The 24,884-nt window shown below is 44.4% G+C and overlaps 4 protein-coding genes across 5 annotated transcripts; 2 read left to right on the top strand and 2 right to left on the bottom strand.

The window, feature by feature from the left end:
- Window positions 1-3,362: 3,362 nt before the first annotated feature.
- On the bottom strand, window positions 3,363-7,721 carry LOC308164486 (translationally-controlled tumor protein homolog). 2 transcript variants are annotated; one of them, XM_080538566.1, is made up of 6 exons: window positions 7,625-7,721; window positions 7,124-7,197; window positions 5,989-6,176; window positions 5,558-5,663; window positions 4,968-5,084; window positions 3,363-4,049 (listed from the first exon to the last, which is right to left on the bottom strand). In XM_080538566.1, the coding sequence occupies exons 1-6, from the start codon at window positions 7,650-7,652 to the stop codon at window positions 4,047-4,049; spliced, it is 516 nt and encodes a 171-aa protein (XP_080394692.1). In that variant the 5' UTR covers window positions 7,653-7,721; the 3' UTR covers window positions 3,363-4,046. The 2 variants fall into 2 exon arrangements, 1 of the variants encoding a protein (XP_080394692.1); XR_013937636.1 differs by having other exon boundaries at window positions 4,968-5,663.
- Window positions 7,722-8,402: 681 nt separating this feature from the next.
- Window positions 8,403-14,969, top strand: chmp2bb (charged multivesicular body protein 2Bb). Its single transcript, XM_080530893.1, has 6 exons — window positions 8,403-8,529; window positions 9,390-9,481; window positions 10,151-10,345; window positions 10,486-10,588; window positions 11,025-11,131; window positions 12,087-14,969. The coding sequence occupies exons 1-6, from the start codon at window positions 8,499-8,501 to the stop codon at window positions 12,198-12,200; spliced, it is 642 nt and encodes a 213-aa protein (XP_080387019.1). The 5' UTR covers window positions 8,403-8,498; the 3' UTR covers window positions 12,201-14,969.
- A 4,954-nt stretch (window positions 14,970-19,923) lies between these two features.
- On the top strand, window positions 19,924-21,081 carry htr1fb (5-hydroxytryptamine (serotonin) receptor 1Fb; the record flags this gene model as incomplete). Its single annotated transcript, XM_080525797.1, has 1 exon — window positions 19,924-21,081. The coding sequence occupies one exon, from the start codon at window positions 19,924-19,926 to the stop codon at window positions 21,079-21,081; it is 1,158 nt and encodes a 385-aa protein (XP_080381923.1).
- Window positions 21,082-22,250: 1,169 nt separating this feature from the next.
- On the bottom strand, window positions 22,251-23,124 carry cldng (claudin g; the record flags this gene model as incomplete). Its single annotated transcript, XM_080525785.1, has 2 exons — window positions 22,251-22,688; window positions 22,933-23,124. The coding sequence occupies 2 exons, from the start codon at window positions 23,122-23,124 to the stop codon at window positions 22,251-22,253; spliced, it is 630 nt and encodes a 209-aa protein (XP_080381911.1).
- Window positions 23,125-24,884: the final 1,760 nt, after the last annotated feature.

Here is a 24,884-nt window from a genome sequence, read left to right as displayed (position 1 = left end):
ATAACTGCGAAGTCACAAGCTACTGTGACACGGTCTGAATAGTTGTCATCTATATGGTTAGTAGACATGGTCATCTATATGGTTATATACAGACATGGTCATCTTATATGGTTATATACAGACATGTTCATCTATATATGGTTATATACAGACATGGTCATCTTATATGGTTATATACAGACATGTTCATCTATATATGGTTATATACAGACATGGTCATCTTATATGGTTATATACAGACATGGTCATCTTACATGGTTATATACAGACATGGTCATCTTACATGGTTACATACAGACATGGTCATCTATATGACTATATACAGACATGATCATCTTATATGACTACATACAGACATGGTCATCTATAAGGTTATATACTAGGGATGTCCCGATCCGATATTGATATCGCCGCGATATTGGTCCTGAATGCTGGATCGCAGATCGCACCAGAAAAAAAATAGACAGCGATCTGGGGCTCGCGATCCGGCGTGTCACTCACGTGATGACAACAGTAGTAGTCAGTGGTCACGAGCATGAGAGTTGGCTAGTAGCTACCTGTGTGTAATGAGTCTCACAATGTCATGATGCTAGCTGGTGAAATCATAAACCATTTGTTTACGTAATTTTTCGGTTGTTTGCATAGTCTGAAACTACAGATGGTAAGCTTTCAAATGATGCGTCATACATTGAAATCGGAGAAAAAAAATCAAGACGACACGAGTATTTGAATGTTTGTTTGTATCAATGTTGAATGGTGACTGCTAAAAACGCTGCTAACAGCTAGTGGCTAACGTTTCGTTCTAAAACGAAAGTATGTTTACAAGCCAGGTATCACTTACCGGTAGCCTCTGGCAACAGTGAATCCAACCCACAGATTATAAGTACTTAGTGATCGTTAAACTGTTGTATATTATATTGAGTGGTACTTAAAACAAGTTGCCTGTTATGAAAAAAACGAAAAGCAGATATTGTTGACACCCCTTTGATTCTGGGACTGGTTTCTGGTCTCACCAGCAGCGTCACTAGGCTACACTTTTAAAAAGGGTGCTATAATTGATTTGCCATTTGTAAGAGAAGATAAATAGAATAAAAACATGAAGGCACTAAAACTAGAAATCAGACAGTAACTCTTTTTTTTTCTACAATGCTGAATGCTGCAGTTTAAATTGTTTTAACTTTAAACCAGTTGGTCACTGAGTACTGCAGAGTACTGTTTTGTTGCTTGAATAAAGGCTGGCAGTCTTTAATAGCCAACTGTTGTTGTGGACTATATACTGGGGAAGTATTTGTTATTATTCAGGAGTAAAACAATAAATACAAATATTGGATTGATATCGGTATCGCAGATACCTGAAGCCCAGGTATCGGTAGTGAAAAAATGGGATCGGGACATCCCTTATTATATACAGACATGGTCATCTTATATGGTTATATACAGACATGGTCATCTATATGGCTATATACAGACATGGTCATCTATATGGTTAGTAGACATGGTCATCTTATATGGTTATATACAGACATGGTCATTATATGGTTATATACAGACATGGTCATCTAGATATGACTAGACATGGTCATCTTATATGGCTAGCAGACATGGCTTCAACATCAGACAATTTGCATATGACAGGCGCACAAGGACCCAGCCGGCAATCGAGCAATGAAAGGGTAGAACTGTGTGTAGAAACGGTGGAGTTAATGTCACTAGACGCCCCAGATAGCTAGTGGTCGAATCTACAGCAGCAAGCAACACCACTGTGGTATGGCGCTAGCTGGCCAGCATATTATGGCTACGTTAGGTAACTGGGACCTGGATAGTGTATCAACCGAACACACGACACGGCTGACAGTATTAACCATAACACATGCATTTTGTGACCAGGCTACTTAACACAAAATATGATTGGATTGATATTGTTATTTGCACCCAGTTGGTTTTCCGTGGTGTTTACAGAGCTAGCTGACACGGCTTGTTGCTGGGGGGAGGGGAATCTGGGTTGGCAAGCACAGAGTCTACTCCTGGCTACTGGGAAACAAGTGGGCTTTAATTCGGCTGGTTGTAAAACCACAACACCTGTCCAGTCTTACCTTACAGAATCTCGCGCAGTATGACTTGCTTTGAAGTGCGTGTTCTTCACCTGAATTATGGTCAGACAAACTCTCCAGTTGTTTTCTAAAGCCCTCCAACTCAGGTCCACTCTCCTCTTCCGCCATACTAGTCGTCTCTTAGCCTAGCGCGTACAACAGCAGCTACCGTGAAGCCAGCGTGTGACGTAGAGAGATCTGATTGGATCATCCTCACGTCAATCTTACTGATAACAGAAAAAACTGCATGTGATTGGTGTTCACTGCCCATCACTCGTTCATCCTTCCCTGTGCTTAAGCCGTCTTATGTTTACATTATTGGTCACATTGTTACACTGTTGCAGCGTTCTTGATTAGTAACAAACGGTCTCATCGACGCCCCCTACCCCTGTCCCCTCGTAAGGGCCAACACTAATAAGAGGAAAAATTAGTCAAACAAAAATCTTTCTCCATCCCCCTTCTCACCGTCTCTAACAAGCCTCCCTACTTCTTTCTCTTCACACAAACTGCCCTCTCTCAATGCCGAATTTCCTCTGAGCTTTACATTCATGCTTCAGATGTCATTATGTTATGTACTATGAAATTCCAATCGGCCTAAATGTTTTTGTTATTTTTCTAAACCATAGCTTTTCTTGGAACTGTATTTACCTGAAAGGTTCTCAACTCCCCATATCAGTCAATGAAAGCCGAAATTCTGATAAATCAGCCCGTTATACTGTTTGATTTACGGAGTACACCGACCTTGTGGATTGAAAAACACAAAAGAAGAGCCAAGTAAACTATATAAATTATCTTTCATTAACTCAGAATCATTTTTATTACATCTTACTGTACAAGTACACAAGAGTAAAATTCTTTGGCTTTGGTTCCTCAACATTGACATTGCAGCATTCAGATACAGGGAAAAAACATTCAGATACAGAGGAAAAACATTCAGATGGGGAAAAAAACCACAACCGTAAGAATAAGCAACATAAATAAGAAAAAGTTATCCCACAACAAGGAAATAAAGTGGCCTTTTGGTAAATTGTTTGTTTTTTTACTTAAGAAACATACAATAATATTGGAATAAACTATATGTCTACTGTACTCATTCTATGACTGAGGATCCCTGAATGGAAATGCAGTAGCTTAACCTGCTTATTTATTCTCTTTAAATCAACTCAAATGTAATAATCTAGCACTTGTGAAATGACAGCATAATACATGTATACAGGATCACTATTGGATACAATGGCTATTACAGCAGAGACACTTCAGAGTTCCATGATGTTGAGCAGTTCATTATACATTTATTATTATAACAGCACATATGAAAAAATAGATTTATTTCTAAAGAACAGCAATAACTTAAAAAAATAGTATAATCAGCAACATGACAGATAGTTCACCTAAAGCAAGTACATTTACTCGAGCTGATGAGAGTTGTTCGCAAGTGCAACGTCTCACTTGAAAGTCAGCCAACTTCCTCTGGTGACATCATTTCGCAGACTCTACATACAAGTGACAGTGACAACAGAAACTGCAGTACCAGTGGTAATTCGGCCAAAGGCCTAGTGTCAATGTCAAGGAGGCCTACAAGTTTCTGTGAGGGAGCAGGTGTAAACATGACAGAGATCACCACTGCCAATGTAACAGGTCCATGTAGGTGTGGTCGGGGGAGGACGACAGAGGGCTGTCTCCCCCCATTTACACTGAGAGGCATTGCCATTACACCAATGGCATCAGTTTTCCAACAGGGCCAAGGCAAAGTCTCTTCCCCCACAGAGAAGGCCACACAGATTGGCAAGGAGATTGGGTTGGGGGGAGGTAATACCATGACCACCGATCGAGGTAAGAGTTATTTATAGTTAAAGTGTTTCTCCGTGTTTCAAAGGAATGCATGGTCAATGTCTATGATCTGGTCAGTGGCGAGAGCAGCCACGTCGGATTGAGGCACTTCCGAGTCCTGATGGTTTACTGCAGGAAAACAAGAGGAAAAGAAAGGGGGGGGTTAGACTTAGGTTTGAGACTTGCCTTGTGTGGGCTGAACTTCATACCCAGCTATACAGAAAATAGGTTGTGACTGATGTGCATGTGTTTACTGCAACAAAACTACCTTTACTTCACTCATGCTTGTATGCTTATTAGTGTAAAAATTATAATAATCAAAATGATGTGTTTAAAATTGTATATACTTTGTTACGTAATATTTCCTCATTTCATGAAAGACGTAAAATACTGTGATCCCATCAGTTTTCAGGGATCACTTAGCTTGCGCTTTTATTTAGAAACAGTTGCTAAAACCGAAGTCTTGATGTCGGAATGTGGCTCGTTGTCGCAGTAGGCAGTCATCAACGCTCGTCTCACAGAACAGCGTGGGTTGCTTGCACTGTTCGATCTCGTCATCAAGAAAACGTCTCGTATTCGGTAAACATTTTTGCTCTTTTCAGTAATTCGGCCGAATTATTTTTGCTGTGTCAAGTGTTTTCCTCAGATCAATCCAGCATGTCACATGACAGTCGGAGAAAGTAAAGGACAGTTTTGATTTGGCATCCAAGTGCAAACACAGAAGTTATGGGGAAATAGCTTCAGGTCTATCAGAGGATGCGGCCTTACAGGAATATAACACACGACTAATAAACAGACTATGACAATCCATTAAATTGTACATTCAAATCACTTTCTGAATCAAATGTACCCCAACCCTGGTAGCAAGGCAAGCGGCTCATAGTGCCAACTGCTCTGAAAGAGTGCTTTGTTACATTATTTATTCTAGCAAATCTTTATATACCACAGAGAATCTTTCCCCCCCCCAGATGAAAGCATTTAAATCTGTCTGGCACAGTCAAGGAGCAACACCACTAAAAGGGTACCAAGAACTAAAGCCACACTTACATATTTGATCTTCTCAAGTCCGTCTTTGAAGAAGAGCATGTAAGGTGTATGGCCGTCCTCCTCGTACTCCAACAGCCCAAGCATACCTTCTGGGTCCATCGACTCACCGCTGTAATACTGAAGAGAAGATGAAGTGTTAAAAGGGTGTTCTAGATTACATTAAGTCGGGTGCTCGCACCTCATGATAGAGGGACATACAACCGTATATCAGCGTTTAGTACTACTTAGTATTCCCTAGAAACAAGTCTCCTACAACATGCACACAATAAGACACTCACATGTTTGGAAATGTACACATTAATCCCTCCCTCCAGTACATCCCTGTTGGCAATAAATAAGCGGAAGCCACTGAAACACACTCAGATTATCAAGTGTTATTTTCATAGGTCACAACCTCCAAAGGTGTCCTAAGATTGTCATCACTATATGTTCCGAGGCTTCCCTGTCTGCATCAGACACTCGTCAGCATTCAAACAACGGCGTCCAAACTGGGTGTGGCCGGGTAAAGTGTAAAGATGGGTGGGCGGCCTTTCTATTATATGCATGTCGTGTAATAACCCGGAATATTTCTTAACACGTGTGGGTCTCACCACCCAGTTGTCCAGGTTGGCAGTAATCATCTTGACACAGTCTCCTGCGCCAGCCATGAAGTCCTTCACCCGGTCTGGATCACTCTCCATCAGCTTCTTCTTGACGCTGAGGGCGGGCAGACAGACATTTGTTTTTTTTAATTGTGCCTTCAGAAACATTAAAAACCACATTACTTGACACCAGATGTGTCGTGTAGTCCCATATTCAATCCGAGACTCCACAGGGTTTAGGCGAGCAGAAAGCGCAGGGACATTTCATTTAGCATCAACATTTTTTTTAAAACCCAAGCTACCCCACGGAGACAGAGGGCTCAGGCTGTCAAGGATGCAGTGACATCAGTTCCTCCAGTACTGACTGGTTTAAAAAAGAACAAAAAAACACAGAGTTTTGGAGGAGTAGACTCATGCTTCAGCGATGATGGATGACTTACTCATTCAGGTATTTCTTGATATAAACGACAAAGCTTTTCTTGTTGAAGGGGGGGGCCTTCACCAGGTTGTGGTTGAGGACTATGTTGACGCCGCTGACGGTGGATGAGTCAGAGCCCTCGTCCCCGCCCTCTGCAGAGTCGTTGGCCCCGAGGAGTGAAGGGTCGATGTCTTCCGTCCGTGAAATCAACTAGAAGCAGGGCAGAGGTAGAGGAGGAGGTAACTAACCGGCAGGACGGCAGCAGCAAACAAGTCCATCAACTTTAGCGTCGTCACAAATCCCAAAGGGAATAGGCCTAATCCTTCCTGAGCAGTCAGAGTAACACACAAAATAAAACATTACAACCACACCCTACTACATACAAAGCCAGTAAATACATTATTATATGGCTCTGTCAGACTCCTCCCCAAACCAACCATCATGATTTCCCATAGCGTCCGTTAAGTGACAGCTGAGCCACCCTATCAGGTGTCTTCCTCAGATCAATCCAGCATGTCACATGACAGTCGGAGAAAGTAAAGGACAGTTTTGATTTGGCATCCAAGTGCAAACACAGAAGTTATGGGGAAACAGCTTCAGGTCTATCAGAGGATGCGGCCTTACAGGAATATAACACACGACTAATAAACAGACTATGACAATCCATTGTTGAATTGTAAATTCAAACCACTTTCTGAATCAAATTCACGCCTAACCCTACCAGCATAGCATAGCATACAGCACAGTGTTTTATTTGTATAGTATAGTGGATAGTGTACATAGCCTTTATTTATGTAAACCAGCTCTTTTTCCCTTCTTGTTTTTAGTATTTTTTTCCCCTAGCACCAGGGGAGTCACCCCTCCCAAATATCGTTGTATGGTACCTGTACTATATTAATGACAATAAAGACCATTCATTCATTCATTCATACCAGAAAATCAGTTCGAATGAAAAACCACACCATACTGATACTCCACCCAGAGCTAGTCATAGTTATTAGTCATAACTATAGATCTGTCAGACTCCTACCCAAACCAACCATTCTGATTTCCCATACCCTTTTATACTTGGATCAGCGTAGAATGACATTGCTGGTTAGTCAAGTGGCCGACCGGGTAGAAACAGTGAAGAGCTCAGTAGGCCCAACGTTACCCACCTTGCCTGTGACTTTGTACATCATACCGCCATGGGTCTCCGTGATGGGGTAGATGCCGCTGAACATCTCGTCCCCTGGAAAAGTAGTCGTGAAATCAATCCCATGTCAAACACACAGGATACACGAATATAAAAACATCATCGGTTAAGTTGTCAGACACCTGAATACAAGGTGAACGTCTACCTAACAGTTACGTGGCGAACTAAAGTTTGGCATTCCACATGGGTAGTTGTGACTGATGACGAGTCAAAACTAAGTTCACTTCAAGGAACATGCAGGCCTATTACACAGTACGTTTATACAAAGGTGAGTTTATAAAGCATAATTTTAAAAAAGCAATGAAATGAGTTCGAAAGTTATAAAAAGTAACGCGACCACATTACTGCCATAAAGGCGGCTCCGGTAGGCCGCACACTGACAATAAGAAAATGTACATTTTGATATTGGCAAAAACTGAAAATTAACACACGAAAGATAGAAAATATGAATAAGTGGTCTTACCGCTGACAACACACTTGTAGACCTGCATTTTGTTGGCTTGTAAATGTTACGTTTAAGGGAAGATGGTGTTTGATCCCTGCCTGGCGGAGGACTCGGAAGGAAAGGGCTGAGGAACAGATCTGGCAACTTAAACACTCCTGGTGGTGCTGACGTCATCCAAATAAATCAAGTCACTGAAACAGCGCACTGTCGCCCCCTGGAGGACATTTAAACACCGCACTGTCGCCCCCTAGAGGACATTTAAACAGCGAAATGTCGCCCCCTGGAGGACATTTGGGTGAAAAGGCCGATCCTTCATAGCGATTCCCTACTGTCAGCTACTTACCACATACGGTAATATCATTGAGCTCTACCAACTGGGAATAACGTTTATTCAATAAACTATGGATTACCATTAGTTTTCTACTGAGACAACGAGTCTGCTCTAGAGCATCTGAGTTTGCATTAGTCCGCGAGTTTTTCATGTTTGACCTGATAATGTTATCGTTGACAACAGGCCAAAGTCGGGATCAAATGCTGGTATTCTGCACTACAGCTCAAGTGACGCAAAGAGCAGAATTCATCCCAAAGAATGGGTGCAATAAAAGTCTTCCCCAAAAAAGAGAATGCGGAACTATCCCGCGAACGACCACCAATGTAGCGTTATATTATGATGTGTTAACACATCGTTATGCAAGTAGAGTAGTACAGTAAAGGTACAGCAAGGTACGATTGAATCGAGGCGCGCGCCTGCGCAGAACACATCTGCACTTCCTGGTAGATACGAACCAGGAAATAAACAACAGTCAGCAGTAGTGGCAACAGCAGTTACGGCATCTCTTTGAAAAGGTCATTGAATAATAGTTTGAATTGTGCCACTCCACCGCGAGTCACCATGGCCTTTTTCAAGAAAAAAACCGTAGATGGTAAGTAATCACCGACTCCGCAACCAACTCATCGTTCCATAGTGAGCTAGCAGCTAGCAGTTAATGGCAGGAACATCCAAGTTAGCTTAGCATCCAGGCAGCTGGGCCAGAGGGTTCCGTTGGGATTTCCATTCTGAGGAATCGGATGTTTTCCTAGCTGATAGTACTACCTAGCTACACGTGTTGAAGGTTGAACGGAAGTCAACGTTAATTATAGCCAGCTTGCTATGCATGTCACTTCTGCAACACTGTTAATGTAGCTAGCTGTCAAACTTGGTGAAACATCATCAGATGATGACAGGAGGGAGACTGGTAGGAGGGAAACTGGTAGGGTGACTAGGGAAGGAGACTGGTAGGAGGGAGACTGGTAGGAGGGTGACTGGTAGGGAGACTGGTAGGAGGGAGACTGGTAGGGAGACTGGTAGGAGGGAGACTGGTAGGAGGGAGACTGGTAGGGAGACTGGTAGGAGGGAGACTGGTAGGGTGACTGGTAGGAAGGAGACTGGTAGGAGGGAGACTGGTAGGAGGGTGACTGGTAGGAGGGAGACTGGTAGGGAGACTGGTAGGAGGGAGACTGGTAGGAGGGAGACTGGTAGGGAGACTGGTAGGAGGGTGACTGGTAGGAGGGAGACTGGTAGGAGGGAGACTGGTAGAAGGGTGACTGGTAGGAGGGAGACTGGTAGGAGGGGGACTGGTAGGAGGGGGACTGGTAGGAGGGGGACTGGTAGGAGGGGGACTGGTAGGCGGTGTTGTGCGGCACAGCCTGACGACGGGATGTCAGTAGTACTGTCAGTACTGTCAGGACAGACACGTCCCTCACCCTGTCTTGCATTTTTGACGACTGTTCTTCCCCACTGCAGACGTTATCAAAGAGCAGACCAGGGAGCTGAAAGGGACTCAGAGACAGATCACCAGAGACCGAACTGCACTGGAGAAACAGGAAAAACAACTGGTGAGTCAGTCTCTCCACTTCTAACCTCCAAGTTATCGGGATAATACACATCAACATACTGCTAACACAGTAGTCTAACCTTGGGAAATCTCCGGGGTAAGTAAGTAAGTACCGGTAAGTAAGTTTGTGCATCTTAGACTAGAACTCATTTCAGCTACAGAGCCGAGCTGAGCTGTCTGGGCTGGCCTGGTTTGTGCGCGCTGTAAAGGAAAATATGACAGGATAATATCGGAACAAGCTCAATATGGTTCGGGTAGGCCCTGTAGTGTGTTAATTCCCAGACAGCACACATTATGGACTGGGTCTGTGATCAACATCAGGATTACAGTAAGTGAATCAACTTCACCTCACAGTCATTTCAGTGAGAAACTAAGACTTTCTAGGGGAATAATCCCACAAGCAGTCACAGTACTAGACAAAGAGAAGAAAACAATACTTAGTTGTTCTTTTTTTATTCTTTTTTTTGGTCTGTAACTTCTGGATGACAAAGCTAATCTTGTTATCTTTAGGGTACCATTGCTCTATGTTTTTTTTTATTTTTTATTTTTTAAATGAATTCATCAAATCCCAAATGACAATTTAATTAGTTTTATCTCACCATCTGCACATTGCGTTCTCAGCCAGTCAGTTCTCTCTTGTCCCTTGTGTGACTTGTGTGTGTGTTTCCAGGAGATGGAGATTAAGAAGATGGCCAAGACGGGGAACAAGGAGGCGTGCACCATCTTGGCTAAGCAGCTGGTCCAGCTGAGGAAGCAGAAGAACCGCACCTACGCCGTCAGTTCAAAGGTCACCTCCATGTCCACGCAGACCAAGTTGATGAACTCTCAAATGAAGATGGCAGGAGCCATGGCAACTACTACCAAAGTAAGTGGTTTTTGTGTGTGTGTGAGTGTGCGTGTGTGTGTGTGTGTGTGTGTGTGTGTGTGTGTGTGCGCACGCGTGCATGCGTGTATTTTGCCTGCATTTCAAAAAGTGAACAAATGGCTGCTACACTCCCATTTCAGACGATGCAGGCAGTCAACAAGAAGATGGATCCCCAGAAGACCCTACAGACGATGCAGAACTTCCAGAAAGAGAACATGAAGATGGAGATGACAGAAGAAATGAGTGAGACACACATTAAGCATGAATTGATTGGGGCGCTTAGGTGGCGTAACGGGTTAAGCGTCGATCATGTAACCACAGGGTTCCCGGTTCTATTCCGGCCGCAGACATATCCTGCATGTCATCTCTTCTCTCTCTCACCCATCCTTCCTGTCAAAATATCTACTGTCTATCAATAAAAAGAAAAATATGAGTGGGAAAAAATAACCTAAGAAAAAAAAGCATGAATTGATTGATTGATCGATCGGTTCAGAGTGACAGAACGGTTTATTCGGTACATTTGCATTGATTGATTGATTAGCCAATTAAAAACACACCCACACACAGCTAACGACTGCAGATAAAAACCTCACGTCTCTCTCCTGCGTCATCTGAATCGACGTGTGTGTGTTTTGCGACGTGTTTGTGACAAGTCTCATTTGTGCCCCCTTCCTCCCAGTCAACGACACGTTGGACGAGCTCTTCGACGAGTCAGGGGACGAGGAGGAGTCCGAGGGCATCGTCAACCAGGTGCTGGATGAGATCGGCATTGACATATCAGGAAAGGTAAGAAAGACAACGATACCCAACGTAGGGGTCGTGTTCTGATTCTCTACCCTCCTGTCCAGAAGTGTGCACTTCTTCATGTCCTAATGGTAACTGGACTGCACTTATATAGCGCCTTTATCCAAAGCGCTTTACAACGGCCTCTCATTCACCCATTCCACACACATTCACACACCAATGGCGGCAAGCTAACATGCAAGCTACCACGCTCACTAGGGGTGTAACGGATCACCTAACTCACGGATCGGATCGGATCACGGTTTTTGAGTCACGGATCGGAGAATTTTTCGGATCAACACAATTATTATAAATGTTTTAACTGCTTTTTCCTTGAATTCTGTAATAACACCACTTTTATTATGTGAAAAAAGCCAACAACATTCAAGATGTCAAAACTGGTAAAATATATACAGTATATAACATATTCTACACTCAAACATTACATATTATACTGAAATACACATTCAAGTTAAATTATAGTGCAATATAAGAGAGGGAGGAGCCTGGTTGCAGCAGTGAATCACTGGGCTCTTTACACCCCTAACGCTCACTGGGAGCAATTTGGGGTTCAGTGTCTTGCCCAAGGACACTTTGACATGTGGCCAGCCGGGGCTCGAACCGCCGATATGCCAACCTTGCGATCATTAGACGGCGGCTCTACCTCCTGCACCTCAGCCGCCCCACATGTCCTCTAATGCATTTAAAAAAGCATTGGGTAGGTGCGAAAATGTCTGGAGGGAGTTTCACCCACTGTATTGCTTACACAAGTGGATTCTTTGGGAGACGGGGTTCGAGAATGGGACCGCAGCCACGGACTGTTCCCCAGACACAGCTTAAACCACTGCCAGGACCCTGTTTAGAAAATGATAGTGGATATGTAACCAGTTGACAATCGGTACATGTTTGGGAGAATGAGAGTTTGTTTGTAATGTAACGGTGACGTCCTTCCCTCCAGATGCTGAACGCCCCCTCGGCCAGCAGGAACCTCCCCAGTGCGTCTGCCTCCAAAGCAGACGGCATCTCAGACGACGACATCGAAAGACAGCTCAGAGCACTCGGAGTGGACTAACATTCTCACACACACACACACACACACACACACAGACCTATACACATACACAGACCTATACACACACACACACACACACACACACACACACACAGACCTATACACACACATCCCTCTGACTCACCCTTGCTCAGTTTCTGTCTCCCTGACTTGCCTTCTCGGGGATACAGTGCAGGTGGGGATATTAAAGACAGATGCAATCTCCTTTAGTTCTAGTCTTCGTGCTGCTGTGTCTTGGGTCAATGCAGCGGCCACACAGGGAGAAGGTGTTCACTAGAGTTGGTGCACTAGAGGTTAGGGGGGAAGCTCGTACCAATACCATGACTATGATTTTTAGATCCGAAAAATGACGGCAACAAAAAAGGAATTAAACACATTGTAAGAAGCAGATGTTTGAAACTGCATGCATAGTTAATAGCAAATTAATTCAAAACACTTTAGGCTTACGTATATTACCATCTATAATTCATATATTCCATATTGGGAGTTGGCTTTCTTCATGTTACTACTTGTTGCCATCTCCAGACCGACTACCTCCATGGAAACACATGGCTGCCGCCATCTTCCATCCGGGCAGAACAGGTATTCCCCCTGGAGCGAAGGGGAAGGAGTGCACTGAACACACATTGCTTTCGGAAAGGAGTCCAGAGTTGGTCCCTCCTCCCTCTCTTCCTCAGCCCTATCCCACGTGGACTATTTCACTCCCTAAACCCACCTACTTCTGTACAGATCACTTAATATGAATACCAGAACCAACACCTAGCTCCTAACCCCTTAGGCCTAAACACTTGTGAGTGGAACCAACCTGAGTGGATTTGACAGGTGTGACCAGGACGGGGGAAGCTCCACCCTGCACCTCTCACACACTAGATCTTGCTCGTACCTATCCTATCCTCTCATATCTACTAGTGTCTATGGGATCAGGGGCTGATTTTGAATTCAGCAGCAGTGTGTGTTCTCCGTCATAACTATGTTGGAATTAACTATATTTACGTATTTCAGATTACTCTATTATTATCTATTATCTTACACATTATGGTGTGTAAAGCTCTGTGTCCTAGGGGTATGTTCTCTAAACAGTCTGCCTGCCTTCTGCTGCCTTTCTGAGGGGGTTGTCTTACCTGGCTGTCTATCCTGGGCCGCGTTCGTAAATTAGCTCCGAGAGCGCCGGAGCGTCCATGTGACTGCCTCTTGTCCAATCAAATGACTTGGTTCAAATGACTTGACGTCGAACCCAGTGTGCGCTCTGGCGATTTTACGAACGCGGCTCTGGTTGTCTAACCTGGTTGTCTAACCTGGTTCCTGGTTGTCTACCCTGGTTGTTTAACCTGGTTGTCTACCCTGGTTGTCTAACCTAGTTGTCTAATCTGGTTGTCTACCCTGGTTGTACTACCCTGGTTGTCTAACCTGGTTGTACTACCCTGGTTGTTCTACCCTGGTTGTCTACCCTGGTTGTCTACCCTGGTTGTCTACCCTGGTTGTCTAGCCCGGTTGTCTACCCTGGTTGTCTAACCTGGTTGTCTAACCTGGTTGTCTACCCTGGTTGTCTAACCTGGTTGTCTACCCTGGTTGTCTACCCTGGTTGTCTAGCCCGGTTGTCTAGCCCGGTTGTCTAGCCTGGTTGTCTAGCCTGGTTGTCTAGCCTGGTTGTCTAGCCTGGTTGTCTACCCTGGTTGTCTACCCTGGTTGTCTACCCTGGTCCACATCCCCTCATGCACTTAGAGAACCTCCCAGGGTCATATCAGGGGACACGGTCTCCGTCTCACAGTGTGGCTATTTCCCCAACACTTCTTAAATGTATAATTTCCTTGTCTCCTTTCCTTGTATCCTTTCCTTAGAGACCTCAAGGGGTGGATGGGGAAACCACCATATTCTCACCCCATCCAGTACTTTCAAACACATTAGTAAGGAATGGGAGAAGATGTGGGTAGTAGAGGTGTAGGTATGTAAGTATAGGTAGGTGTAGGTAGCGTTGAGTTCAGGTTGTTTGTGAGTGTGTTGGGTGTGTGGTTCAGGGGTGCGTTCAAGATGCATAGCATTCTGCCGTGTGTGTTCTGATCTCCCAATGGGAATTTTTGCACATGAGTGTTTGTAACACACTAATACTAATGGAAACTGTTGTTATATGTCTGACCGGGTATGAGCTGGCCAGGGATGCACTGAAAACGTTGACCCTGTTTGGACACTGACAAACACATCCTATCTGTCTCCCTTCTGTGAGGAAATCACTAATCTGACATGATTTGATTGGTGAAAGCAGTGCAGCGCAAGGCTCGTCTGGACCGGACTGAAGCGCCGTCTCCAGTCTAGCGTAGATGTCAGACCTGGGTTCAGATCATATCTGGAATCATTTCAGATACTTCTCTGATTGTGTTTGCCCAGTGCAGTTCCCCCAGAAGTGCTTGATTTGAAATATTTTCTAATAACAAGTGTTTTGCTTGAGCGTGCCTGGAGTTTCAGACGGGAGGGGTCAGCAGCACTTCAGGGGAACTGAAGCGGAACTGCGTACTGTTTGAGCCGTGCCAGTGCAGTAGGTCTGAATGCCCTGTAACAACTGTACACTGTGTAGCTGATGTTGCAGTACCAGAGAGGGTGCAAGTACAGTAATAAGGCATGAGTGGGTTATTAAATCCTTATTTTGTTTCATTTGTTTAAAAAAATAAAAATAGAAATGGCTCTTGTGGTGGCCCCATAGAGATATTATTGCAATGGGGCAGGGGATATTCTATATTCTGACTTGTTGTTGTTGTTTTTATTAATAAAAGTCATTTTTCAAATATGGAGTGCGCTATGTTGATTGTGTGTGGTGCCTGGTGAGGGTATGTTAGGTACATGACACAAGACAAAAGGCAAACTGTTTAGCTGCTCAAGTTGTGACTTGTTGTTTCCATATTGACTGTAAAATCTAAATGAATCCAGCCCTTGAAGAGGCTACTGGACATTTACTGTGATAGGAACGTTAGTGCCAACTTTGACCACTAGAGAGGAGCATTGTACAGTGATCAAAGACATGGAACTGAAGAATACAATTTCCCAAATCTGGTGTTTATTCAGTCTACATGCAGGTTGATTAAAATACCAATTCATGACTGAGAACAATGTATATATTATAATTCTGTGATGATGAGAACCAAGGGTGAAATAGGCACACATTGGGGGGGACACTTTGGGGGGATATACATATTTTGGGGGGGACTTTTATTCTGAAATTTTATTTTTCTGACTTTTATTCTGAAATAAAAAAATCTGACTTTTATTCAGAAATATTTTTTTCGGTCTTTTATTCTGACATTTTTTAATTCTGACTTTTATTCAGAAAAAAGACTTTTATTCTGGCTTTTTTAAAAGCTTTTTAAAAGGCATTTTTAACGAACTCCCAGCAGAGTCAAAACACGAAATTCTGTGATCACTACCTTTTCCAGTTGAACGTAAACTGAACTATTTAAATGCTGCTATTGTTTGCGAAAGATACTTACATGAACAATACATTGAGGGAATCGCAGTGTTAATCCCTGATATATTTCTACCGCTGCACCATTGAGAGCATCCAAACCAACTGCGTCAGTGTGCTGTGTGTACGGTAATCTAGACTCAGGAGGTACAGGATCCTCAGGTCAGTTACAATACAATACAATACCAGCAGGCTCCAGAACAGCTTTTTTCACAGAGCTGATAAACAACCCCCCACACACAAACACACAGATGGGGTACCCTAATCCCAAAGGAGATCCCAAAGGAGCACCATTCCACCCTCTCCACTCCCAAATTCTGTAGGTACTCTGTGATGATCCTGGCTCTGTGGGGGCGAGCAATGTCATCCTGGAGGATGGAGTTAGGTCCCAGATTCTGGAGATATGGGAACGCCACTGGCCCCAGAATATCATTCCTGTCAATTAGGTGCCATTCAGGTGCCAGTCACACACCTGTGACTGACATACACCTGCCAGCACTTGAAGCTCAAAACGAGAGTGAATACCAACAGAAGAATATTGCAGGGGATTTTGGCAAAACAAATTGGGCAGCTACCCACACGTTTAGCTGTGTTGCTCATTCCAAGAATGCATGATCCTTACAAGTTGTACCTCGTTGTAAAGGTGACTAATCAGGCTTTCCAACAATATAAAATACAATACCAATTGGTATTATTAAAGGGGAGGACTAATCAACCAAAATAACGTTTCCGAACTTTTTTTGAGGGGTTTATTTACATAATATTATTCACAAGGCCACATTCACCTTTCAGACAGGAAATGGGATACACACTTTGATCTTAAGTGTTATAAAGTGTGTGTTGTTTTAAAGTGTGTGTGTCTCTTGACCCCAGGGATAATCATCAGGGGTAGATGAAGTGTCTGAGTGTCCATAACTACAGACTGGTATCCCTTCTCTCCTTCTCTAAAACCCTTGAACACTCAGACTGCTCTCCTTTTCTGTCACAGAGGCCTTCCACTCTGCTTGAGCGTCCTCCCTCTCCACTGCTCTCATTCTTCTGGACCTGTCTGCTGCATTCAACACAGAACCACTGGGTTCCCCCAGGGCTCCGTCCTAGGTCCCTTACTGTTCTCCCTCTATACCAAATCTCTTGGCTCGATAATTTCCTCACATGGTTTCTCCTACCACTGACACTCTTTCTCTCTTTCCCCCCGCTTGAATTGTTCTTACAATGACTGATAGATGATTCACTTAAGTTGCTTTGGATAAAGGCGTCTGCTAAATGCAAAAATGTAAAATGTAATGTACACTCCATACTGTGATTTCAAAACAGTTGCCCCAGGGAAGGAGGGAGAGAACACTGACAGACAGACAGACAGAGACGTGGGAAATGAGAGTTGTACCAACATCAATAGACAAAACAAGCAAGGGAGGTTTTGACATAAGCTGGAGGGCTAACTGCTTGACTCCTCAGACACACTAAAGTGGGATCTAACCGGTCAGTCAAAGGACACACACACACGCACACATTTCTTCATGTTCTCTTTCTGGAAGTTCTGCATCGTCTGTAGGGTCTTCTGAGGACCCATCTTTTTGTTGACTGCCTGCATCGTCTGAAGTGGCAATGTAGTTCAGCCCTTTGTTCTGTCAAGTGATTCAGTTACCTGAGGCTCCGCTCTCTCAAGGCGACACACTACCCCCACCTTTCCTTCTGGTGTTATGAGTCAGGTCCTGTGTGTGTGTGTGTGTGTGTGTGTGTGTGTGTGTGTGTGTTACCTGTTTTTATTCAGGAGGGTCGAATAAATAAGTACATTATGTGAACTGATCCTGTCAATAAAATGATGTTGTCACCCAAAATGCTTCATGTTCACTGCTTGAATCAGAAATGTAGAACTGCATGTCAGGAGCGTGTTTCCTGTGAGCAATTCTCACCAAAACTCTCCTGCACAGAACATTATTTCTATGTAAATCAGGACTCTTTTTTTGCTCCGCCAAACATATTCAGATGAATTCTCCACTCTCTAATGTTCTGTACCAGGCAGACTGATAGAAGAGAGACTGTCAGGTTGTGATGAGCTATATCAAGGCTATGCTGATGTGAATGATCCCTTGAGAATCGTATTCAATACTTTTTCGCATGAACGGAAATATTTTTTCACATTTCACATTTAATCGCTCCCCCCCCCCCCCGCCTCTCTCTGTCACACACACACCATTTTCCACCAGTGAATATTACGTTTACATTCATTCTACCATAAGGACTATTGATTTGATTCATATTTGTTATCCTCTACATGATCATGCTCCAAGTGGCTGGAGAATTACGCCTGGCCAAAGCCTTATCACCAACTAGGCTGACGGATCTGACAGATTTAGTTATTTAGAGATTACTTCATCAGAATATGGATTCTAACATCTATTGACAGTGCTGAGGGCTTCATCATGTCATCAACATAACACTTCTCATGTGCTGCCATCTGGTTGGGTTGCCTGGCTAGTGTCCACCACAAGTAGCCTACCAGTCTGAGTCCCAAGGCATCATTAATGTAATGACATGGCCATTGTGATTCTGGAGGTGGAGCACCAGAAGCACAGCCAGCAATGCAAGGAAGCAGCAGATAAATATAGTCTACAGTAGAGTCAACACATATGACATGACATGCTCCTGATTGTTGGTTCAGAATCCCTACTCTTCACTTGCCTAATCTGTGCTGTTACATAATTGTAGCTGCTGTCACAAATCAGAAGTCGGCCAAAGTTAGATTTTTATTTGCTGGGATAACACTAGCATAGATCTAAGGTGCGGTGAGAACAGATGAACGAAAAAACATTTCATTTTTCAAGCAAGTGCAACAGAAAGGAGCCTATGAGATAAGACAGTAACGCCCATGCCACGGCCAGTCGACGCGCTCCAGACGCATGGAGGAACAGGGATGCGCGGCCGGTATCATCTTCCTTTCTGCGTCTGCTATTCGAGCAGAAACACATTGATGATTCAACCAGTTTACGAGTCAAACAACAACAGAAGACAAGACCATAGTTGGACAATTCCTATATGTGGCCGTAAACTGAATAACGAAAAACAGGTGAGTTAGTGAGTTAGTCTCAGGTGCAAGTTACTGCGTGTTAACTCCAGGCATCTCAGTGATTAAGCTGTATTATATTGAACCGCGCAAGCATTTCTCCTATAAGCAACTGCCTTATTCGAACATGTAAAACATTAGACCGGAGGCAATATTAAACTAAAGGAGCGAGCGAGAGCAGTCCAACTTGTGTTTTTATGTGTGTGTGTGTGTGTGTGTGTGTGTGTGTGTGTGTGTGTGTGTGTGTGTGTGTGTGTGTGTGTGTGTGTGTGTGTGTGTGTGTGTGTGTGTGTGTGTGTGTGTGTGTGTGTGTGTGTGTGTGTGTGTGTGTGTGTGTGTGTGTGTGTGTGTGTGTGTGTGTGTGTGTGTGTGTGTGAGAGAGAGAGAGAAATTTAATTTGCTTTTCCGTCACATTACACAATGGTCAAATCACCTCTGCTACACTGGCTAGTGTGGGTACCATAGAATAAGGACCTCTCAGGGACCTCAGCAGCTTATGATGATGTAATTCTAAGCACATTAATCATTCTCAGTGTCTCTTGCCTTGTGGGTAATGTGTTTAAGTTTTTACAAACGAATGTTGAAGTCTTAATCAAAGGTCTGCATTGTAGTATTGGAGTAAAGGAACTGTGTGTATAGCATATACTAATTAGCCAGCTAATTAACAAAGTGCCAAGAGAATTACTTCTTGGGCAGCCTTATTAGGTAGACCTACGATATCTACAAATCACAATTTTCATTATAATTGTGTTAATTATTAATCATGAAGAGTCTTGTTTTATCTTGTTAGTTGTAGTTTTGTCATTTGCCCTTTTATATTGGTTTCTTATCCGATTATTAAGACCACTTTTAGCTATTACTCCTTTTCAACCAATACAAACCCAACATACTGTATCTTGAATTCAGCAGTGACATGTTCTGCTTGTGTAGACACCTACTGCCTATTGGAGATGTCAGTTGAGCAACAAAAACCTATGAATTTAAATGACTGGTGTTGATGCACTTAATGGGACCCCCCATTCAAATAAGACGCAGTAGTACAGTAGTGCTGTAATTGCCAGTGTAGCAGTGTTCAGTGTTCAGGGTCGTAAAGATACAATATAGACTAGAGCATCTATCTTATGCCTCAAAGAGGCTGTGAATATTGTTACTTGACTGTGTTTTCTCTGCTGGATCCCACTGCTTGTAGGAACTCTCCAAGCTGACTAATGGATCTGACCAACTACTCCTCCTTGGTCTTCCCCGGGCCTGAGAGCCCCACGGTCAGCCCCGGTAAGACCCTGCTGGTCCTCACCCTGTCCCTGCTGGCTGTAGCCACCATCAGCATCAACTCCCTGGTCATCACTGCAATCGTCGTCACCCGCAAGCTCCGCCAGCCCCCCAATTACCTCATCTGCTCCCTGGCCGTAACAGACCTCCTGGTAGCCGTCCTGGTGATGCCCGTCGGTATCGTCTACTTCGTGGAGGAGACCTGGTCGCTGGGCCCGGTCGTGTGTCACCTGTGGCTGGGCATGGACGTCACCTGCTGCACCTGTTCCATCCTCCACCTGGCCGCTATCGCCCTCGACCGCTACCGTGCCGTCACCGACGCCGTGGCCTACGCCGGCAAGCGCACGTGCCGCCGCTCCCTGCTCACCGTCGCTGCCGTCTGGGCGATCTCCGTGTCCGTGTCGCTGCCTCCACTGGTGTGGAGGAGGCAGGGCGGCCCGGAGCGGTCCGATTGGGACAGAGGAGAGACGGAGATGGAGGGAGGAGGGGTGGTGGTGGACCGCTCCTGTCTCATAGAGCACGACCATGTGGCGTTCATGGTCTACTCCACCCTCGGGGCCTTCTACGTCCCCATGGGCCTCATCCTGGTCCTCTACTACAAGATCTACAGGGCTGCCGAGACGCTGCGGTGCAGGAGGGACAGCAAGAGGCTGGGCGGCAGGAACAACACAGCCTTCAATCACGTGCTGCCCCAGGAGAACTCAGACAGAGACTCCCCCCTGAGCCCTGACACCCCCCTGAGGCCCGTGGAGAAGTCTTTCTCCGAACCCTCCATCACAACCTCCACCACTGTTCCCAGGGGAGGCGTGTCATCTTCCCACCCCCTGAAGGCCCAGAGAGTCCCGGGGGCTAGGGAGAAGAAGGCAGCCACCACCCTGGGGCTCATCCTGGGGGCCTTCTTGGTCTGCTGGCTGCCCTTCTTCCTCAAGGAGGTGGTGGTGAACACCTGCCCGGCCTGCAACGCCTCCGCTGGCCTGGCTGACTTCCTGACGTGGCTGGGTTACCTCAACTCCTTCGTCAACCCCCTCATATACACCGTCTTCAACCAAGACTTCAAGAGGGCCTTCCAGAAACTACTGCGATGCGCTCACCATTAGGAGAGATTGGGAAATAAAGATATGTTCCTTCATCTTATTTATAAAGAGAGTAGAGATTATTACAACTTAGTGTCAATGGACATTATTGAATGAATGATTGAATGAATTAATCGTTTGATGACCACACGACCAAGGTCGGTGGAATTTGTTGTCGGTACAGATGGAAAAAAACTCAATACAGCAGAATAGAATAATTCTATGACTAACCTTGTCCTCAAGCTATTGAATGGAATGACTTATTGAACCACAGTGGATATACGCCTGGAGAACAATGTCTGAAACCTGGACACTGAAGAGTGAATTTGCACACCACACATTCAGTTATAACGTGCATTGTGCAAGCACTAGAGAGGGGAAGTGCTGTGGGAGATTGCTGATTCCAATCTGAAAGGTAAAGCCGTTCTCAGTTGTTAGACTCGATTCCTCTCTTCGTCCTCTCCCCGTCCTCCAAACGCCCCCCCAAAAAGAGGAAGGAACTTAGATGTTCTCCAACACACACAGTAGGATGTGAGTGAAGGATGGGGGAGAAAGGGCCAGAGGCTACGTCACAAGAAATTATTCTATGACGGATCCCAATCTCAGACCTATGTATTGAATTCCAGCCATTGTTTTTTTGCTGGTGGGATAGTAGGGAACTGTCCGTGTGACTTCATGCATGATAGCCAGCAAGTTGAGTTAGTTTGATTTTGTTGTATTGAATGGATGATCCAATTTCTGCTTTATGAAGGTACCTGCAAATATCACCAATACACTAAAACTTCACTAATCTGCATTGGCAGACCAACAGACAGGCTATATCTTTTCTATATATTTTGTACAAAGCTTGATGACTCAATGATTTATGAGTTTACATCCAGTCTCAGGTGAAGTTGTGCTATATAAATAGACATTACTGTTTTATCAAGGAACTTATATAGAGACATGGCACAACAGCGCCACTCTGTGGATTCATGTTTCAACTGTGTCAAAAGAACAATCACCCACCTCGTGCTCAATAACAATAACAAACCCACAAGGTTTGAATAAAATCTGTTTATTATTTAGAAATAAAAATGTTGTGGTTGCATGCCAAGAATTTGTATAAAAGAAATATTTAAAACTAGGTTTACACTCCATTTGAAAAAGTCACCATTCAAAGTGGTATATTCTGGACCAGAGCTACTCTGACATCAGATGTAAGTATCTTTAGGGGGGTTGGGTGGAGCCCTCCTGTAGGGACCCACGTTTCCATCCAACTTCCGGGGGCAGGAGGAGCACAGCAGCCCCCCTCCGACCAACATGAGGGCCGCAGATGCCCAGCAGATAAAAAGGGCCGCTCCCAGCTCCCGCTTCACAGACTGATGGACCAGAGGGCTGTAGAAGTCTGTGATCACCCTGTGGGCAGTCCAGCAGGGGGGAATGAGGCCCAGCACACCCGCCACCAGGAAGAACACCCCTGCTGCCAAGGCAACACGGGCCTTGCTTGAGGACCCCTCTGCCAGACAGTTGGTGCACTTCCCCCCAACCATGGCGGCGAACGTCGCTATGACAGCCACCAGTAGGGAGAGGATGAGCAGGGCCCTGGAGGCCTGGAGCTCACGGGGCAGCGCTAGCATGGAGTCATAGACCTAGAAGAGAGCAGACATTACCTCAATGACAATCAATTACATTTCTGACACACTATCTACATAGAAGTGTGGGTTCTTGATTTGAAAACTTGTCGGTATTCTGTATTTCTAAAAACAGACCCGCTATTGTTGAAAATGTATTTTTAAATGTTTTTTGACTACATAAATATAACTGAGATTCACTTGTTACTTGGACACTTTAATTGGAAAGGCACTGTTGCCATGTAAATGGTACCACTCTGACCTTGCATTGCATTTGTCCTGTGCTCTGCACCACACAGGTCATCCACAGGCCCTCCCAGTAAGTCTGAGCTGTGATTATGTTGCTGCCAATGAAGGCTGAGACTTTCCACATAGGTAGGGCGCAGGCCACGATCGTTCCCAGCCAGCCCAGGACCCCCAGAGCCATGCCCAGTACCTGCAGCCCCACAGACATGGTCTCAGCCTGCTAGAACCACACCTGGGGGTGAAGAACAGAACAGGGATAATACACAGGAGACTGCAGATGCAGGTTCAAATCCCAGTCAGAGCAGGAGGTGAATTAATTTGAACGACTAACTAACTCAATAGTAATTTACATGATTTATGAGAACACTATGGGCGCATCGATAGTCGAAGGTGACTTCTCCTGGTTATGCGCATAGAAACTTGAAGACAAGTTCGAGGTTGGGATCCATAATGCTAAGAAGGATAGGAGACGAGGAGGAAGTCTTCGAATTCAAACCCATTCATTCATTCATTCATTCATTCATTCATTCATTCATTCATTCCATTCATTCATTACACTTCAATTGGAGGAGGAAGCCACGAAGAAAAGCGATAAGATTAAAGGCACAGAAATTGGCATCAAAGATCACTCATTCAAATGCTACTTATGATGTTTTACACATATTTTGAGCAGTGAGTATGTCACCTTTTTCAGTAGCCTGTTAGAGTTCCCCTTCCTCTCAACACTCGGGCAATCAGCAAGATCGATGTATTTCTGACCTTCCAGCAGGAACGGGAACACGACGCTCAGTGTTACAGATGAATCAGTCATAAATAAACTGTTTGCGCAATGACATGACGCTATATAAGATCGTGTTTTTGTCACGTGTCACATACACCAGGTGTAACCAATGTCTTGTTAGACGATAGTGACCAAATTAATTAGCCTAATTGGCAATGGCCTATAACTTGACATATTTATTGCACATATCTATGAAAAGAAAAAGAAGAAAAGCAGCATGACTGGCCGTTCAGAAATATAGAACGTCTTAATTGTGTTCCTTTGGAAAGCACAGATGTTGTCATGATCATAATGTCTGAAGTTGTTTGTAGGCTACATATCATATGATTATATAAATCCGTGGAGTAATCATAATAGGCTTGTTCATAATTGTTTCAAGTTTGTGGTTTGGTATGTCTAGCACATGACATGCATGAAAGAACAGCTGTATATGACATTGCCTACAACACAGCCTACAGAGTGGATGGATATTAGATTAGATTAGATTAAACTTTATTGTCATTCCAGAGTACAAGTACCAGACAACGAAATGCAGTTTAGCATCTAACCAGAAGTGCAAATAGTGATATACATGACAATGATAGTGATAGGTAGCCTACAGTATGGCATTTCTTCTTTTCGTGTCAACAAGAGAGTCAGTTACAAGGCTTGGCTAGATGTGGTTCAACCACAGCTGAACACATTGCTGTCCCTTCTCATTGATCTCTGCCAAGTCCGTTGATGTGCAGGGCTGTTCCAGCAGGGGGCATTTAAGGAGGTGCTGCATGGTCTGTGGTTCAGTATGGCATGTATGCTTTAGACAGTTATGAACTACAGTTAAGGTAGATTATGTACAGTATGTAATGTACAGATGTATAAAAGAGGCTATATCAAAGAGGTATGTGCAATAATACGGTATGTGCAAAGGTAGTATTATAAACAGCATTAGTGCAAAGGTTAAAGAGTGATCATATTGATTGGGGGGGGTACTGAGAGTCATTGTCAATGTACCCCCAAACAGTGACAGCTCTGTGAAAGATGCGTTTCTGTAGCCTGCTGGAACGGGACCTGAGGATCCTGTACTTCCTGAGTCTCTTGTAGTGGTAGGGGATCAAACAGACCGTGGTTGGGGTGCGAGGTGTCCTTGATGATGCTTGCCCCCCTCCGCCGACACCGGGCTGCCTGCAGGGAATCGATGGTAGGGAGTT

This window comes from Nansenia antarctica (assembly GCF_963989245.1).
Source record: "Nansenia antarctica genome assembly, chromosome: 1".
Taxonomy (NCBI): Eukaryota; Metazoa; Chordata; class Actinopteri; order Argentiniformes; family Microstomatidae; genus Nansenia; species Nansenia antarctica.
This window is presented reverse-complemented; position numbering and strand designations above follow the sequence as displayed.